At 45.9% G+C, this 19,756-nt stretch overlaps 1 protein-coding gene across 1 annotated transcript in view; it reads left to right on the forward strand.

Annotated features, from left to right (window-relative positions):
- LOC142559407 (neprilysin-1-like) overlaps nucleotides 1–19,756 on the forward strand; it is an 80,018-nt gene that overhangs the window by 11,790 nt on the left and 48,472 nt on the right. Inside the window, exon 3 of the mRNA XM_075671005.1 lies at nucleotides 9,525–9,820. Coding sequence (XP_075527120.1) covers nucleotides 9,525–9,820 — 296 coding nt within the window. The remainder of the gene's footprint in view (nucleotides 1–9,524; nucleotides 9,821–19,756) is intronic.

The raw sequence follows: 19,756 nt of genomic DNA on the forward strand, positions 1-19,756 counted from the left end.
AAGGCTGACAACAAGAAAGTGCGAGCATGGATGGTCAAACATCAAAAACCATACGTCACTTGCAATGAAGCTGTCCAGTACCAGATTCTCTTGTCACGCGGCAACCACTATATCGGACAGACCGGTACATGTTTAAATGAGCGCCTTATGGAACATGCCCGCAATATCAGACACGGGCGAGGGGGACCACTTGCTGATCACATCCTTTCCTGCGACTGAAAAACGTCCAAGCCGTTCCTTGATAAATCTGTTCTCGTGGGAAGCAAAACAGGGTAACTGGAGAGATCATTGAAGCTGAAAAGATAAGCAGAGCAGGACGCACTTGTTTGAGCGCACCTTCTATTTCCCTCTGCGATAAGAGCTATCGTTTGTTCTTCATGATATGTTCTTCGGACGCATAAAAGTGTTGTATGTGAAAAACAAAATTTGTTGGATGTGAGGCGCTCGTGCTGTTCATGTGTGTCTTGTTTTTTGGTGTCTCGTCCTCTGCGCGCTATTTGTTGTTATTTCAATCATTCACCAACAAGCCCAAGAAGGCACGCTGCTAGATCGTCACACACTCGTCATCAGCCCATTGTCTTCATGCTGCCGTCATCACGCATTCGTCCTTAACCATTTTCATCCTTTCAAAAAGGTCATCGCACTGCCGTCATGCCGTCGTAATCATACCACTTTAGTAATCCGATCGACATGATTCCTTCTGCGTCATTCCATTGTCACTGCGTCGTCGTAATACACTCGAGGTCATGCTGACATGCTCATTTCGAACATTCGTTGTCAGACCATCGTTGTGGTGCCACCAATACTTCGTCATCTGATTCTCATCATGCCGTTGTCGTCATGCCATAGTCGTTGCACAGTCATCGTAATCCCAATGTCCTCATGCCGTCGCCATGACACTGGCGCCGTTATCCCATCGCCAATGTTTCATAATGATCATCTCAATCTCATCATGCCACTGTCGTCATACCGCATTCATTTCCGGACCTCATTGCTTCTTCGTCACTGCGTCGTTATCGTCATGAAGTCGCTGTCATGCCGTCATGCTCATTACCAACCTTAGCATGCGGGTGTCACAGCAATTTGGGCCGATACCGTAAAGAATATATGTCGCACATATCCATAGTAATGCAAGCCTCAAAATAGCCATCACCAAGAGATTCTAAATAAGGGTGTCTTTAGCAAAATGGTGTGTTCCTAAATTCTCATCCCACGATGACTTTCGACAATTATGTGGTTACCATTAGAATAATGTATCGACACACTATCCATGGTCGCATGCATACCTGCATCACAGTTTGCAATAAATGGTGACAGCCACTTCGTATAAAATTCCTTCCACATCCTGGACAGTTTCGGACACATCGCTTCACGCAAGCTGCAACTAACTTGCCTCCCCATCATGTGGATCACCTCACGTAGATCACTGTCACAGAGTTAGAATTATAGAATGCAAAACTATCGCTACCTTTCAATATTCCTACGAAGCACATCTAAACAGGGGATTCATCTCAAAGCGCACATCGCCAACATATTTCATAAAGAAACCTTGAAAAATTTCTTAGGTGTTACTGTACAAAGAAGCCATTTTACTGTAGGCTATTCTTTCTTTGCTTATGTCTTTTATTGTATTTATTTATTTAATATATTTATTCAGTTACCTCCAAAGCCTTTCGGGCATTAGACAGGAAACTAATGGGTACAGTTTTAATGAATGCAATACAACAGCAGCAAAAACTGAAATAATAAATTCTTATTTACAACCACAACAGTAATGATGTATGTAGTTTTTTTAGAAACCATGGTCGCATCAGTATTTCTAAAAGATATTATAATCCCTAAACGCGCCAACACAGTGTGGAAAGCCACTGGAAAGCAAACTTACAATGGGTGGTGGTGGTGGTAAACTTGAAAGGGGGAAGGGTAAAGGGAGACGTGGCTGTGGGATCGGGCTCAAGTAAGGCCCTGGGCCTGCTTGGCCTTCTCCGCCCAGTCCACCATTTCAAGCTGTCGGTCGACGTCTCCGGAACTGAGCCAGGCTCTCCAGTCAGTCGCGCTGCTGACCGGGGGATGAGAAAACGAGAGCGAGGTGCACTCCCACGTTATGTGTGTGAGTTTCCCTGTTTGTGAACAGAGCCTACATTGGTCGCTTTCCTTGCCTCCTGTGATTTTGTTGATGTACTTTGGGTGTGGGTATGTGTTTGTCTGGGGTCGCCTCCCCGCAGGGGCGGCTGCGTCAGCAGGCGTTTGGTGCGTTGCGACACCACGTACCCGAGCACAGGAGGGTTGGACCCTCCCGCGTCTAACCGTGCGTGGCTTAGCCGTGTCCGGGGGAAGGGGGATCTTGGGGGTGGAGCCGATGCTGGGTGTTCGGACCTTTAAGGCCCCTCAGCGGAGGCAATACACCTCTTTGGCCTCTGCTTCACGTAGACGGCACCCCCGGGCTGACCCACTCAGGGGAAATCGGTAGTTGCCTTTTCCTCTCTCTTTCTCCCTCCAACCTTCGTTTTCTCTCACTTTTCATCTTTCCTGTCTCCTCCTCATTTATTTATTACTTCCGAGCTTCCTGGCAGCAAGGGTTAATTTTGCGTGAGTAGCCAACCTTGGTTATGTCATATTTCGTTATAGTGGCAACGTACAGCTGGCGTTTGCAGGCCCTGTTTTTGCAGGCCCTGCAGCGTCCCCTTGTTGGACTCCATGGGGGGCGGCTAGCGTTGCTGCCGAAAACTACACGACTACACATGGCTACTTCCTTCCCTTCACTACCTGATCGCCCTCAGAAAAGAGGGCGCACCGAAGATCTTTTCCAATTTTTCGGACGCCAAGTCCACACTTTCCCCCATTTTCATGCAGTACATTCTGGAAAGCCAGGCAAACCAGTGCGAACCGTCTCATCATTTCTTGTTTCAAAGTCGTTAATTGAAATTTTTGGTCGAGGATATTAGGCGTCGAGGATGGCAAGCGGTGATCTCTTCTTGGAGCTCCGCGATCAGAAGCAGTATGAGAAACCGCCAAAACTAGTGTCATTTGGGGAAACCCAAGTAATCGTAACCCCGCACCGTACTATGAATACCACCCGTGGCGTAGTTTCAGATGATGATCTTCTGGACTAAACTGAAGCGGAACTCTTGGAGGGCTTCAGTGAACAGAATGTGATCAATGTTAAAAGAATTAAGATGACGCCAGATGGCAAAGAAATCCAAACCAAGCACTTGATAATTACCTTCTGTTCAAGTATCCTGCCCGAGTCAATTGAGGCAGTGTATATTAAGCTCCGTGTTAGGCCATACGCGCCAAACCCCCTGAGATGTTTCAAATGCCAGCGTTTCGGCCACAGTTCGCAGAGCTGCCGAAGCCGCCAAACCTGTGCGAAGTGCAGTTCCCAAGAACACACCTCTGAAGCTTGTGAGAACTCTCTCCACTGCTTGAACTGTGATGGGGAACACGTCGCGTACTCGCGGTCCTGTCCATCATGGAAAAAAGAAAAATAGTCACAATCAAAGTTAAGGAAAACATATCGTTCAAAGAGGCACGCAGGCGGGTAGCATACCTTCCGAAGACCAGCTTTGCCGAAGTGGCGCGCCAGGGAGCGGCGTCACAACGGCCTCCGGCGGCTGTCCGACCCACAAGCAGTGAGTCGGCAGTTACGCCGTCTGTCCCCACGGTGGTTTCAGCTAGCGCTGCTCCGCCAACCGAGCAGAAGGGACCATCGACCCCGAAGGTGGGCGCAGCCGAGGCTGCCCCAACCTCCCCAGCCCCTTACAGCGCTGGCAACAGCCGGCGCAGCCAAATCTCTCAGGGAGCCCCATCGACTTCCGGACTGGTGGGCGCAGGGGTCTTGCCCTCCAAGGCGGGACTCCCTCTCGTAACTTCTCGCTCGCAAGAGCACGTGTCCGGGGCCTCACTAAACGCAATGGCCACTACACCTATCCTCAAGGCGCACCAAACGCCTAAGGAGCGACGAGGCTCCGTCGGACGCTTCAAAAAGGGCAAAACCCCGGTTACAGGGCCTCGAAAGAGCTCTGTAATCTAAGGCATCACTTCCGTTTCCGTACACACAGCGCTATTTACTTCCAATATCGATACACAAATTATTCAACGGAACGTCAGAGGTCGCCTTAAAAACCTTGATGATGAGCAAGATCTCATCCACAAACACAATCCAAAAGTGCTGCGTTTACAGGAAACGCACTTAAAACCAAAATACACAAACTTTCTTCGACAGTGTGTTACTTTTCGCAAAGATCGCGATGATGCAATCGCATCATCGGGCGGTGTTGCAATTGTAATTCAAGAAAGCATAGCGTGTCAACGTTTACAGCTACGAACGGCCCTTGAAGCAGTGGTGGTTCGAGTTGTTCTGCTAAACAAACGTATCACTATTTGCTCGCCTTATATACCCCCAAATTACAATCTAAGCAAACATGAATTTCAGCCCTTTATAGATGAATCGCCAGAACCCTATGTTGTTCTTGGCGATTTCAATGCACACAACTACCTGTGGGGCGACGCTCGTATAGATGCGCAGGACGTCTTGTTGAACGGTTCCTTTTTTCTTCTGGTGCGTGCCTGTTGAATAAGAAGGAACCCACATATTACTCTCTTGTAAACAGAACCTGCTCTTCAATAGATCTCAGCATAGTTTCCCTGTCTATACTGCCTGAACTTGAATGGAAAGTTGCCAACGACCCTTACGGCAGCGACCACTTCCTTATACTACTAAGAACATCTAAAGAAAACGAATATCCACCACAGGCTCCTAGGTGGAAGATCGATACAGCCGACTGGGTGAAATTCCGAACTCTTACTAGTATCTCATGTGCTGACATGTCTTTGTTAGGAATTGAGGCTGAAGTGGGGTATTTTACAGTCTTCAAAATAGATGCTGCATCTAAATGCATAACTGAAGTGGCTTGGCATGCAAACGGCGCGTCCCGTGGTGGAACGACGAATGTAGGATCGCTCGTAAGAAACAAAACAAAGCGGGGGGTTCCTACGCGCCTCCCCCACTTTGTAGAATCTGATTAACTAAAAAAATTAAAATGCGAAGGCAGGAGAACGCGCCGACAGGCCAGAAGAGAGAGCTTGCAGAAGTTTTTATCGGGTATCAACTCGTATACAGATGAGGCAAAAGTCTGGAACAGTGTTAATAGGATAAGAGGACGACAAACATGCTCCCTCCCTTTGGTAAACACACAAGGCGATACCTTGCAAGACCAGGCAGATTCTTTTGGGGAGCATTTTGAGAGCCGGTCAAGTTCAACCAATTATTCACAATCTTTTCTCAAGCATAAATAAATAAAAGAACGTAAGCTATTCACAAGAAAAAGTCGGGAGAATGAGTCTTACAATCGTCCTTTAGTATTGCCGAGTTGAAAGCTGCATTGAGCGCATGCAAGACCTCTGCACCGGGATCTGACAGAATCATGTATGAAATGATCAAAAGGTTACACAATGACACCCAAGTCACACTACTCGCACTTTTCAACGCCATTTGGGCCTTAGGATACCTTCCAAGTGCATGGAAAGAAGACATTGTGGTCCCTGCTTTGAAACAAGGCAAAGGTCCTTCCTCAGTGGCAAGCTACGGCCCGACAGCCCTCACGAGTTGCCTTTGTAAGGTATTTGAAAAAAGTGATTAATCGGCAAGTCGTTCACTTCCATGAACTGAGCAAAATGCTTGATCCCTATCAGTGTAGCTTCAGAGAAGGACGCTCCACAACTGATCATCTCGTACTTATTGAAGGAAATATCCGGGACGCATTTGTACACAGTTTTTCTTATCCATATTCCTCGATATGGAGAAAGCGTATGACACAACGTGGCGGTACGGAATATTAAGAGACTTGTGAGAAATGGGCATCCATGGTAATATTCTTAACCTAATAGAAAGCTATCTGTCCAATCGTACCTTCCGAGTAAAAGTCGGCAATATACTTTCACGTCTTTTTACGCAAAAAACGGGGGTACCCCAAGGAGGCGTGCTCAGCTGCACGTTCTTTATCGTGGAGATGAACACGCTTCGTGCTCCATTACCACCGGCCATTTTTTATTCTTTCTACGTGGCCGACATTCAACTAGCTTTCAAATCCTGTAACCTTGTAGTGCTCGAGAGACAGGTACAGCATAGGCCTGAACAAAGTTTCAAAGTTGGCAGACAAAGATGGATTTAAGATCAATCCTAACAAAAGTTCTTGTGTTCTTTTTACAAGAAAGAGAGGCCTGATCCTAGATCCTTGCTTAGAACTGTGTGGACAACAGATACCTGTAAACAAAGAGCACAAATTTCTAGGTGTTATACTTGACAACAGACTCACTTCCGTCCCTCACATTAAACTTCTTAAAGAACAATGTCTAAAAACAATGAACATAATGAAACTTCTATCCCAGACTACATGCGGTAGTGACAGGAAGTGTTTAATGAATCTCTACAAGAGCCTCATTCGATCACGATTGGGCTATGGTGCCGTGATTTATCACTCTGCCTCCCCGAGCGCACTAAAGATGCTAGACGCACGCCACCATCTAGGAATCCGACTGGCCACTCGTGCTTTCAGAACAATTCCCATACAAAGTTTATATGTAGAATCAAAGGAGTGGTCACTTCGTCTGCATAGAATATACATCAGCCAAACAAATTTTCTGAAAGTCCACTCTAATCCTCAACATCCGTATTTTAATACTGTTAACGATATGACATATGCTACACTCTTTCGTAATCGTCCCTCCGTAAGACAGTCTTTCTCGCTGCGTGTGAGGGAGCTTAGTCGTGAAATGCATGTCCCACTCCTCGAGCTTCGCCTAATGTATCCAGCCAAGTGCTACCTCCTTGGGAGTGGCAGCTGATACGATGCGATATATCTTTCATGCAAGTTACCGAAACACGCTCGAGAGATTGAAATCCAAATGCATTTCCGAGAACTCCAGTACAAACACTCCTGCATGGAGTTCTACACAGACGCATTGAAGTCACACGACGGGGTGTCCTTTGCAGCCGTCGGTCCCTTATTCTCGGAATACGATGTGCTGCATCCGGAAACTAGTATCCTTACGGCTGAGGCCTACGCACTATTGTCGGCTGTAAAGCATATAAAGAAATCAGTTATATATACGGACTCCCTTAGTGTTGTGAAGGCCTTGATGTCATTCTGTAGCCACAAAAATACGGTAATTAATGAACTCTACTCCGTCCTGTGTAAAGCATATATATCTAACCAACATGTGATTATATGCTGGATGCCTGGACGTAGGGGCATCGAGGGTAACGTTCTAGCGGACCAGATGGCCACATCGATTTCATTGCATTCAGTTAATCCTACTGCTTCGGTCCCTGTCACAGACCTGAAGCCTTTCTTAAAAAGGAAACTGCGAAACCACTGGCAACGTATGTGGGACGCAGAAGTAAATAACAAACTGCACGTGATAAAGCCACAGTTTGGTTCTTGGCCCTCCGTAACAAAATCACGGCAAACACATCTATTCTGCCGCCTCAGAATAGGACACACATTTGGCACGCATAGCTTTTTACTCACTGAAAATGATCCTCCAACCTGCGGTAGATGCGGGGAGAGGTAGGCCGTCCTCCACGTCCTCCTGGAGTGTCGGGCAGCCGAATCTGAGAGAAAGAAACATTTTCCCCTAGCATACCGGCAGCACATCCCCCTTCATCCAGTAATGTTACTCGGCCCAGAACCGCTCTTTGACACCAACGCAGTCCTAAGCTTTCTGAAAGATGTGTTGCATGTTGTTAGCCCCACACGTTAGTAGCGTCTCCTCTCTTCAGAGGATGCCGCTGTGATAGCTCTTTCGTATAGCACACGCCTCTAGGCCCTTGTGTTTCAAGGGCTCTGGCGAGGCAACAGTGCTCCAGGTAATTTTACCATCTCATATAATTTCTATTTTGCATCATTCTTTTACGATGGATTTTAATGCTCGTAGAACACGTCTTTTGTCATCGACATAATCTTATTACAGGTAGATTTTACGCACTCTAGAGCGACTATTTTTAAGGCTCCTTTACAGCCACACCACACCAACTTCATTGAACTCATACCTACATTGCAAACTCATCACCGCGGACCTGGCGCTCTTTGGCCATATCTGGCCCTTGCGCCAATAAAAACCATACATTCCTTCATTCATTGGAGTCGCCTAAACGCGACCGCTTGCGTTTTATCGTGTTCACTGGGAATAAATCAGTCATTTACATCTTGTTGTTGTGCTTCAAGTGATTAGAAAACTGTGTAAACTTTAACCTTTTTTCTTTCTTCTTACGTCAATTGTGTACTCAAGTGTTGGAAAATGTGTACTATTTTAATTTCATGTGTGACCTCCTTAAAGCCTGCCACTGCCATTTTGCTGCCAATGTACGGGTGGCATGGCCTAGCCAGGCAAATGTTTGCCTTTAGCCGTGTCCCCTAAGACAGTCTGTTCATTCTCTTAAATAAATCAATAAAGAAAGAAAGAAAGAAGGAAGGAAAGAAAGAAAGAAATGTTCTAAAACAGAATACCTTATTTATGGTGACAATCAATTATTTCTAATGACTCTGCTCAGCTCTGCTCTACTCTGCTGTTTGGGTTATAGGGTATAATAAATAAATAAGTAAATAAAAAAGCGCAGTTTCTCCTTAAAGGCGAAGCATCGATTGCGATAGCACAATATTAGATAGCTTTACCAAGTAACTATAGTAGTTTCATCGGCCGTGAAAAGTCGTAAACATTCACTTATTAACTTCAGCACAGGACTACCTGTTTCCTTTTGTCAAATTTTGCTCGTCACGCAAGCATATCATTAATAAAACTGACGCTCGGTTTACAATGTCGTGCAATACGTCGTATGTCTATGCGCTTATGCCTGCTTCGTAAGAGTTACTACATTTTTCTCCTTCTTAAAGATGATGCGTTGCTCCACCCATCCTACATTTCACCTCGCATCGATCACCAAATGAAGGTGGGGTAGCACCATGCAAGTCGACCTCTTATGTTTAACCATTTATACCACTGCCGATGACAGGAACCACCTTCCCGCCTCCATCGCAACCATCTGTGACACCATTAATTTCAAGAAGATTCCATACGAGTTCGTACTTACTCACCACTCCTGTGCAATGCCCACTGGCCTTGAGAGTATGTAAATAAATAAACAGATTGTATCGACAAGCATGGTGTCACGCTCGCACAGGCTAACGTAAAATCATCTCACTCGATGACCGCAGACACTCACTGTTCGATCAAGGTCGAGCCACCATCCTCGGCTTTTCCTTACGCGCTTTTACTGGCACACAGCGTACCGTGAGCTGTAGTGACTTATACGGATTAAAGTTGGACGGAACATCATGGTGACGCCGGCGACGACGGCGGCGGAAATGCGCCTGGAGTGTTGATTTAATTGAACTAATGAATAATGAGTAAAGTGCACCTACTACTAAGCTCCCACTTCTTTTTACCAACAACGAGGGCAGTGACTAGCGTAATTGCGTGCCCGGGCTAACGCAGTTAAAACGCTGACACGCGCTGTGGTGCAGGCATGTCCAGAGCTTTGTCAACAATGCAAACAAAGCCCGCGACATCGTTCGCTTCGACAATCTGGCCACGTTTGCGGCGAACCTTACCGCCAACATAACGCCGCAAGCTTGGGCTGACGTGCTCTCAGCGGCTCTGGATGTTCGCCTGACCGTGGAGGACACGCCAGTAATTGTCATCGGGGCGCCCTTTCTGGTCACCTTTAACCGTATGCTTCTGGAGCTGAACGCTGACTCCTTGCTGCTTTACTTGGGATGGGCTTTTCAGCTGTCCATGGCCCGCGTGTTGTCCCGCGAAGGTAAGTCATCGCTGTTCCTGTTTTTATGTGTTTTTTTTTTTGTGGAGTGGTCTTGTTTGAGGTGAAAGGCTTCACGCCCGATGAATCAACCAGCCGCTATTAAGACTCTTCTGAACGCCCTTTTCTATTCGCCCTTGTTGGTCGAAATAAGAATTGAAGTCGTATGCAAGATAACTGCGCTTTTAAAGCAGATGAGTGCTAACAAGAAGCATGAGTGCTTCAAGTTCAGACCATGATGTATGCAAGTTAAGGCATCTAAAGCGAAGTTGCCTCTATTACTATCTGCCATGTGTATTGTTAACGCTTCTACAGCATATACTTATTCAGCATGTTTGCCTGCACAAATAAGAAATATAGAAGGATTGAAGAGTGGGCGAGCTTTAAACTGTCCATTATTGGGCAGCGCACATAAACACGAAACACGAGAAAGAATACAGGACAAGCGCTTTTCTAGCAACTGAAAGTTTTTTTTTATTGGAAGAAAAAGGTAATCTAGAGGGCGGTGATAAAATTCATTTGGATGACGTGTAGAAGTCATCTCATATTCACGAGCAATCAATGAATGCAGTCTCTTCGCGTGATAGGGAAAGTGAAATCTGGTTTATACACAGGTTCTTATTCTTGACTATGCTATGTGCATCAGCGATGTCACGTGTGTGCAGATCACGGTGTTCCATGGTGATTGAAGCATCCTGAAGAGAAGGCGTGCAGCCGTAATTTGGGCAATTGCTGGCAAGATACGAAGATGCCCCTCCCTTTGCAGAATTGGCATGTTCGCATAGCCTGATGCTAACACACCGGCCAGTCTGCCCGATGTACACGTCACCACCCGCGCAAGGAATCCTATACATCACTCCAGAGGAACAATCAGTGTACTCAATAACATACTTAACAAAGCAGACGTTATCACTCGCTCCTCCGCCAATCTTTACACGCCGATCAATTGCAGAGAAAACATCACCAAATTTCTTGCCAACGTAAAAAGCAATGTTAATGCCATAACGGCCGGCCACTTTCTCTAACTAGTGCGAAATCTAGTGCACATAAGGAATTACTACAACTCTTCCGCTCTATATGACGAAACAGGCTGACTATCTGAGGACGCTATACATCTAAGCTTCTTTAACAAACGCTCAAAAGCAGTTACAAGTAAGGAAGCGGGAAAACCGCCTTCCTTAGGTGACCAATCTACTTGCAAAAACTTCCTTCTTTGGCATGAAAACAGGATTTATAAATCGCCGAGTGCAAACATGATGTTGCAATCCCATTCTTTACTAGTTTGGAACGCGCACATTCGCAGTTTAGCAGGGGCTTGCCCAATATGAGGGCGTGCATCCAACTAGCGTGTGCAGACTGAAATCCCAAAGTCGTAGAACTGAAATTATTTTCGGTTAGGAACCTGACACCCATACTGAAGCCCATGGCCCCTTTGCTTAAATGATTTGAGAACATATACAATGCTCTGAGTGTTGTTATCGCTCTCTAGAAAAAGTATGTAATCCTCAGCAAAACATAATATTCGAGTCGCCAAACCCTCGACATTGCATTCAAGGTCACTGCTTGCCTTGCTTACGCAAGTACCGCTTAAAACAAGCGCAACTCTTCTCGTGTTTCGCTTTTGTGTACGCCGCCCGAGAATGGAAGAAATATAGCAGACCTCCCTCGAGGCTGATTTGTTGCTTTAGCCAACGCACATAGCGGCGCCGCTATTTCCTCCTTAGCCATTAAAGCGCTGCCAATAATAATGGTAGCGACAATTGGTATCACCTTTAAAATTAGATGGAGACAAATAGTTCCCTAGCCTGCTTGATGTAATCAGGATTTACTACATATATCGCTATATGGCCTTTGGCTATCTGATATCGATCTTTCGCATTTAGAACCTACACTCTATCACTATACCACTATATCACTCTACATCTGTCTATATATATATATATATATATATATATATATATATATCACTATAGTGTATGATTGGTGCAAATAGGAAACGCCGACGCGTGGTAAGGTGTGTCTAGACGCCTCTGTAGCTATGGTGCCCTCCCCTTTCCTACTTTCAGTGAACTCGACGATCGTCCGGGCACTGACGACGCCATCGAGGCCGTCAAGAACGATATAAAGGCGAAGTTTGACTAAGGTAGCGGTGATTAAAAGCCTTCACATTAATCAAGAATTTTGACGAGGCAGGCAATAGTGGCATTTCATGCTCGGCCCCGAGAGGTTGCGGCACTTCCATTCCAGGTTTCGCTGCTGAGCTTACGGCGAATCGAGCTGTCATAGCTTCAGCTTCAGTCGCACATTCCATGAGTCAAAGCGTGAAGAAGGATAATAGCAACGTAAATCATGCAAGATAAAAAGACTTCAACTAGGCTGTCTTGATTGCTTTATTTGTTTTTCACATTGGTGAAATACTTATCAAACGAAATATTAAAGCGTTTATCTAAAAACTAAGCGTCATACAATAGGTCAAAAATATTGTTGACCAGCTGGTGAAAGTTAACTCCATGGTCGAAAACTGGTGTTCTTTACTTGCCTTGACAACGTAAATTCGTATTCTTGAGATGAACCTCTATGCAGGTAGAAAGCAAAGCCCTGACATGGCATTTAGCGGGGTGCCTTGACGCTGCGTCTGCTTGTCGCTATCATTAAAACCGCCGGGATGGAAGCACACCTCTAGCATAAATCGCACATCCATCGCTTGCGTCGCTGCTGTGTCGCCTTTTATGCTGCAATACACCCAGCTAGACGCTATGTTCGTTTGTACGCGGAACTTTTGAGAGCGCTGCAATCACGGGACGGGAACGGGCATGTCACGTGGTATTTTTTTTAATTTCGCGAGCACCTGCAGTAAGTGGGAAAATACTAATACTTTATCGGTAGAGAGTTAGAAACTGTTCAATTCGACGTTTTGAAGACCGTTTTATAACTTCTTATTTCGAATTTTGGCCTAACTTTGTTGCTTAAGGAGCATGGTTAATTCATCTTGTCTAACTATGCAATTAGGCAGAATACAATAGATATTGTGACTTACTCCATGCAATAATGAAGCGGTATGATCCTTCGAATGGAAGATGAAGCGCCGGAACCTGGGTTCAGGAGAAGAGAAGGACGTTAGAATAAAAGGTAGACAAGATGGACGCCAGTTCCACAGCAATATTTCCGTCTATTGTGTCCTTTAACTAAGAACGCTACATTATTTTGGCACAGCTGGTAATTGACTCCAACATGTGGTTGACATTTTTACTTGAGTAGACCTCCGCAGAGAAGATAATCTTTTCGAGATGCCAAGCTCACGATGAACCAGCGGTGGAACTACCTCGCGAACTGAACTCGGCAGAGCTCGTGAACCTGGTTTTAAAGAAGGCTTTCAAGGACACTGCTGAACTACGACAGACGGGTGCTGTGAAAGTGAACTTGCGTCTGGCGATCTTCGACGAATTAGTTCTTGAATCGATGCGTCCAAAGGACTCTGGATCACAGTCGTCGACGGAAGAGGTGAGCCTCGTTTTGAAAGCTCTTCGGCTACAACAAGAACAGATTTCGCAACAAAACCAACTGGTGGCATCGGTTATAAGCTCTCTAAACGCTGAGAAGCCGGTGACTAAATTTGTAGAACCCTATGCCTTCGACGGCATGTCTTCAAGTCCAGAAAGGCGGCTTGAATTCTATGAATATGCCACTGGAAAAACATCTGGCACACTAATGAGGACAAGATTACTAACATGCGTAGTTACTTGAGAGGTGTTGCACGGAAGTGGTATGATTTGCACATTATTGAAGAGGCTGGCAACTCTTGGAACCAGTGGAAGGAAAAATTCGTGACAACATTCCGAAGCAACCGAGTGCAAATATAGGACGCCGCGTTTAATTTCAAGTTCAAGCAGCGCTCCTTCGTCGAGTATTTCTTTGAAAAACGCCGCCTTTTATATCTGGCCGAGCCTATGCTTCCTCCTTCTGCGGTAGTAGCAATAATAATGCGCGGACTGCACGCGGAAGTCCTGAAGCAAGTGCAAATACGATGACCTAAACTATGGATGGGCTCCTGGAGTGCCTTCACGACATACCATCTACTTCAGAAGAAAATATAAGCGCTAGCTCAAGCAGTCACTTCACACAGTCCGGCGCGGATTGGTCAAGCCGTAATCAGCTTGAACCGAGCTGCCTTACAGGCGGCACAGAGAACTTGGGTTGGTGCGCTCCCAGAGGTCGGGCGAATAACGTCGACAGCGACTCTGTCCCCCTGCTTTCGGACGCCCAAGAGTCTCCGACGACAAAAAACTAATAACCAAGGGTGATCAGTCCTTCCCAATGACCAGAACTGAGACCGTTTATTTAACTTGCTCTGGCCTACTTCACATTCCTGTCAAAGTGGGAAACAGACATATGATGGCTTTGGTGGACAGCGGTGCTTCTGTGTCTATAATAGATGGCAAGCTGGTAGATGCAAGTCACCTGCATAGCGGAAGAGTGCAACGGGTGCAAGGTTACGATGGAAAAGTGACAAAGCATAATCAGTGGGCCTCAGTAAACACCGAGTTACAAGGCCATGAAATAGAGAGTGAAGTACTGGTGATAGAGGGGGGGACGTACGACTTGCTGCCATCCAGACCAGATATGAAGAAAATAAAAATCAACGTACACTGGGACGATGCGGTTTTAGTGGAAGGACTGTCAAAGGAAGAGACACAGCAGGGTAGAAAAACTAAACTGCGAGCTGTCAAGTGCGCGGAGGATATTGCAACGACCTATCCTGAACTGGTATGCATAGGAAGCTATCCACAAGCGATGACGTCACACAAGATGCCTTTTGAACTAACTGACAAGACCGTCATCCGAAAATCACCTTATAACATGTCAAGAGACCGCAAGATATGGTTGAAGAAAGAATTGCAGAAGATTCTAGACGCCGATATAATCCGGCCTTCGGTGTCACCCTTCGCCTCTCCCGTAACTATTGCCCCGAAGGCAGATGGAACTGTCACACTGTGCACAGATTACAGGGTTCTCAATCGCCAGACAGAACTTATACCATTTCCCATGCCGAAGATAGACACGATTATAAATGAGACAGGCGGTTGCCGAAGTTTTTCATGTATTGACTTGTGCAAATGCTTCTGGCAGATCCTGCTAACCGCTGAAACAAAAATGCACACTGCGTTTATCACGCCCTTCGACCTGTACGAGTACAACCGGCTTCCTTGCGGCTAGAAAAACTCACCAACATGGTTCCTGAAGATTATGAACGAAGTCATCAAGCCTTTCCAAGGTGTCTTTTGCAACGTGTACATAGACGATATTATCGTCTTCTCTAAAACAGAGGCTGAGCATCAGGAACATCTGACCAAGGCATTATATGCCTTGAGCTTGGCACACCTCAAGGTTAATTTGAAGAAAAGGGCGTTCTTTCAAAGAAAAGTTATGTTTCTTGGAAGAGTCTTTGATGGGACTGCCAAAAGCACGAAACAAGAGTCCGTCGAGAGGATATCCCAACTGGTATAACGACGTCCATTGACGTCCATATGACAATGAGTGGACGTCCATATGACGTCCACTCATTGCGTGTGTTTTTGGGATTAGCAGGACATTTCAGACCCTTCATAAAAGACTTTGCCATAGAAACAAGATGCCTCACGCGCATAACGCAGAAAGAAGTTTCATTTGAGTGGGATGAGGAACGTGAGAGAGTCTACCGGGATCTGGTGCACAGAATCTCTGTTGACCCTATTCTACGCATACCAGATTTCACTTTACCCTTTGAACTGAATACTGACGCCTCACACTATAGGACAGGTGCAGTCTTGTACCATAAATGTCCAGAAGCATCCGGCGGAGAAAAGCGACACGTAGTAGGTTACTACAGCTACACCCTCGAGCGACCTGAAGTCAACTACACCACTACTGAAAAGGAAGCTCTTGCAGTACTTAAAGCAATTCATTACTTCCATACCTACCAGCAAGGAGCAAGTTTACTTTGTTCACCGATCACCAGGCCCTGACTCATCTCTTGAACGTGACCCAACCTAAGGGACGTCTCCCCAGATGGGTGAACTCCTTGCAGCAGTTCGATTTCCCTATCTCCCACAGACCTGGACCCTTTTTGACTGATGTAGATGCATTGTCTAGACTGATGATACATGCCAACAAAGAACAATCGGAAGAAATCAATGAAGATAAATTGTGGTAAGGCACTGAACAATTGATTTTTATGGAAGGTCGCTATCAACTCCCGCCAACGCTGGTTTCTAGGGTGCTTTATTTGAACCATGATAGTCCAGAATCTGAAGGACGCGACGTGTTTTTGCGCACCTACAACAAGCACGTCAAGTAATTTACGTCGCGTCACACGAAAGAAGACGTCAATCAATACGTCCGTTCATGCCACATTTGTAAAGTCAACAAAGTGAAATATAAGCAGCCTGCGGACGCCATGATAATACCTTTCCACTCGAACGTGCCTTTTGAAGTTATACACCTGGATTTTCTCGAGCTACATAAGGAACGAGAAGGAGTCCGAAAAACGCAAGCTTTTCTTCTGGCCATAGATGAATGCACCACGATGGTCGCGGCACGGGCAGGAAAAGAAGATGCGAATAGTGTCATCACCCTTCTCGAACGGGATATCTTTAGGACAACCAGGACGACTGTATGTGACAAAGGTCCAGCGTTCAAGAGTGAAAAACTAGCAAGATGGCCTCCAAACCACAATATATCAATCAAATTCTTTGCGCCAAACCATCCCGCGGCGAATAGGCTCGCAGGGCATGCTATAGGAGATGTGAAACAATACATCGGATGTACGACAGTTTCCCTGGTGGATGGAAATGCTCTTTAGAAGCAGCTGTAAGACATCACAATCGCTCCTACACCAGTGGCTTGGAATGCAGCCCGCAGTTCGCTTCTTCAGGAGAGACCCCTATTCTTCAGACGGACCGTGAACTGGGGCTGTTAGAAAATCTCAAGATCGTCGAGGAGAAGAAACACAAATCGCAGGAGGAGAGGTGCCATAAACGAATTACTAAAAAAATTGACAGAGATATTGCTCAGATATTCCAGACATTCAAGTCACCGACCTCATTCTAGTTAGGAAAGGAGTAAGAGAATCCAGCGCCAAATTTTATGGTCCTTACTCTGTGACAAAGACAGCCACTCAGAAAGGAATATTGAAGACTGTGTGGTACATTGGTGAACGTGGCTCAGTTGAATGTGCTTAGATTGCAAACGTTTACAAGTATTACCCCAGGAAGGATTAGAAAAAGAAACCTGGAAGGTTGAAGCGGTATGAGCCTTCGAATAGAGGATGAAGTAGCGCAGGAACCTGGGTTTAGGAGAAGAGAAGAAGGAAGTTAGAATAAAAGGTATACAAGATGGACGCCAGTTCCACAGCAATACTTTTCTTCCATTGTGTCCTTTAACTAGGAACGGTACAAATAATACTCAGCAACATGTATTTTGTCGCGTCGTCTTCGAGTGCATCAGCATAATCCTAAACTCTGGCTAAAGATAGCTGGGGTATAAACCACCCACAGAGTTGCGACTTCCCGGCAATTGGAGCTTATGCAACCATAATGTTTACCCGAAAACGCTTGCGACGAACGCTGTGCGCGAAGGCGAGCTTTCTGGTTCTTTGTTTTCTGTCCACCGGGCGGCCAGCCCTGCCGCTGCCGCGGACATGTAAGGTACCTGAATAAAACTAAAGGGTAGCGACATTCCTCCTCCACCAGCCTCTCCTTCTCCTGGCGTTCTCGCAGCTCGCTCTTTCTCTCGTAGCTCCTCCTCGCAGTTTGGTAATTCGCTCGGAAGCCGCCCGTAGAGTCACAAGAGGGGAGACATCAAAAATTGTTGTTGGGTGTTTGCACATGAATTTTCACCGTATTTAAAGCTTGATTATTGTGTGCTTTGTTAAGACCGATGATTGAAAGCTATGAAACTCTCAGAAGTAGATGTTTGTTGTGCTTTTTCGGCGCGTAACTGCGCGCTTGTTTTGTGGCTTCGGGTTGGTTGCCTGCTTTCACTTAGAAGGTTTTTAGGCTTGTTTGGTAGACAAATTCCTTTTGGCGTCGAGTACTAGGACAAAGAGCAGGATTCGTTGTCTCGCCAATAATGTGTCCATAATCTACACAATGTTTGTATACATGCCAGAGCTTTGTTCGAGTGTTATGTTGTCTACGGTCATGCATTATACTCGTAGACAAAAGCACTGTCGCGGCTTGCACAGAACAACCCGCTTCATGAGTTGGTTCTATTGCATTGATCAGATTCTTTATTTGGCTTTCTAAAGACACTTGCCCGGAGTGAAAGGTTGCGATTAAGCTTTTGCCGCTACACGCCAAAGGAGATGCTCTTGCGTGTGTGCAGCACTATGTAGCTGCCGATTAAACAACTCGGATGTGTTTGCGCTGCTCGAAGTGCGTACGCATGTACTTGCGTGCACCCAATCGACTGCTGTGTCTCCAGCTTATGCAGCTTCATAACTTAATCGTTTTATTACCATGGTGACCGAACGCAAGGGGCGTGACATACTCGCCTGAATAACAAGAGCGTCATGTAGAAACATGCGCGATCGACGCGGACCATCTCAGCTATTCTCGTCGTTCCGTCATGACGCTGGCATCTCTTTATGCAGTGAAACTGGTCCTGCGCAAACATCCCAGTGGAACCTGTACTTCATTTGTCAACAAAGAGTATGCAAGGCCGAAAGTTACACACAGAAATGGTTTTCATCAATGAGCACTTTCCCACTTTGCGGAGTTCGAAGTCAATATGAGCCAACAAACTCGTGCACCACTTTATCCTGCCCCGACGGTGAAGCGGAGACAGCCAACTCACACTGACTAACAAAAGCACGGACTGACACAGCTACGCACTCTCAGTACTATAAAAATTGCACGTGTTACCTTTCTAGCACGATATATGGTAGAACACAGCCTACGCACTGCATAGCTTCATGCAGCTGATGAGGATAGCGCGATCAGGAAAACAAATTTGAACGAGCACCGCGAATAGCACCCATGCATAAGCTTACCCACGCCAGAGCTCTGTATTCTGTCAACAAAGAAAAAAGCTCCGTTGGTACACGTTTGCACCTGCACTACTCTTAAAATCAATCCGTAACATAAAACAAAACAATAACTGACTTCTTCAATGGCGCGGTTAGCCACCAAACAGCCAAAACACCCGAAATCTCTTGCGAAAGCCTCGCCGCGGGAAGTCGACATCCAACTTTCATGGTGCTGAGTTCACCGAGACGTGGAAAAGGAGAAAAAATAGACAAAAGGATGAATTTTCTTCAACTGTGAGGCTTATCTTTCGAGGAAACCGTATGGGTTTCCGTTGTAGCAATTGGTATGAACGGGTGGATGTCTGATTTTCCTTTTATTAATTACTTCTTTCCACTATCCTGGTTTCCGCAGAACTATTACATCAAACTTTTGCCTTTCTTTCGAGTTGACAAATTCGACATCGCCTTGCCTTCTGCTAGCCGCCTGGTGAGCTCAGATGGTAGAGCGGCTGCCCCGAAAAGGCGGTGGTCCCGGATTCGAGTCCCGGACCAGGACAACTTTTTCTTCAACTGCGAGGCTTATCTTTCGAGGAACGCGTATGGGTTTCCTTTGTAGCAATTGCTACGAACGGGTGGATGTCTGATTTTCCCTTTATTAATTACTTATCTCCACCTTACCTGTTTCCGCAGAACTATTACGTCAAATTTCTGGCCCTGTATTGCCACTGTCTGTTCACCATTTTCACTGAATACCATAAGACTACATTTTATAACGTAAAATTTCAAACCTAAATTCTCGCCTCCTTCTTCACATATGTTAGACAGACGTTGCAAATCATTTTGCTTGTTACCTAGCAACGCCATGTCGTCCACAAAAAATAAACCTTGAAGCTACTGCTCTGCTCCTGTGCCTGCCTGTTTGTATGAGAGATTAA

This window comes from Dermacentor variabilis, chromosome 10 (genome assembly GCF_050947875.1).
Source record: "Dermacentor variabilis isolate Ectoservices chromosome 10, ASM5094787v1, whole genome shotgun sequence".
Lineage (NCBI taxonomy): Eukaryota > Metazoa > Arthropoda > Arachnida > Ixodida > Ixodidae > Dermacentor > Dermacentor variabilis.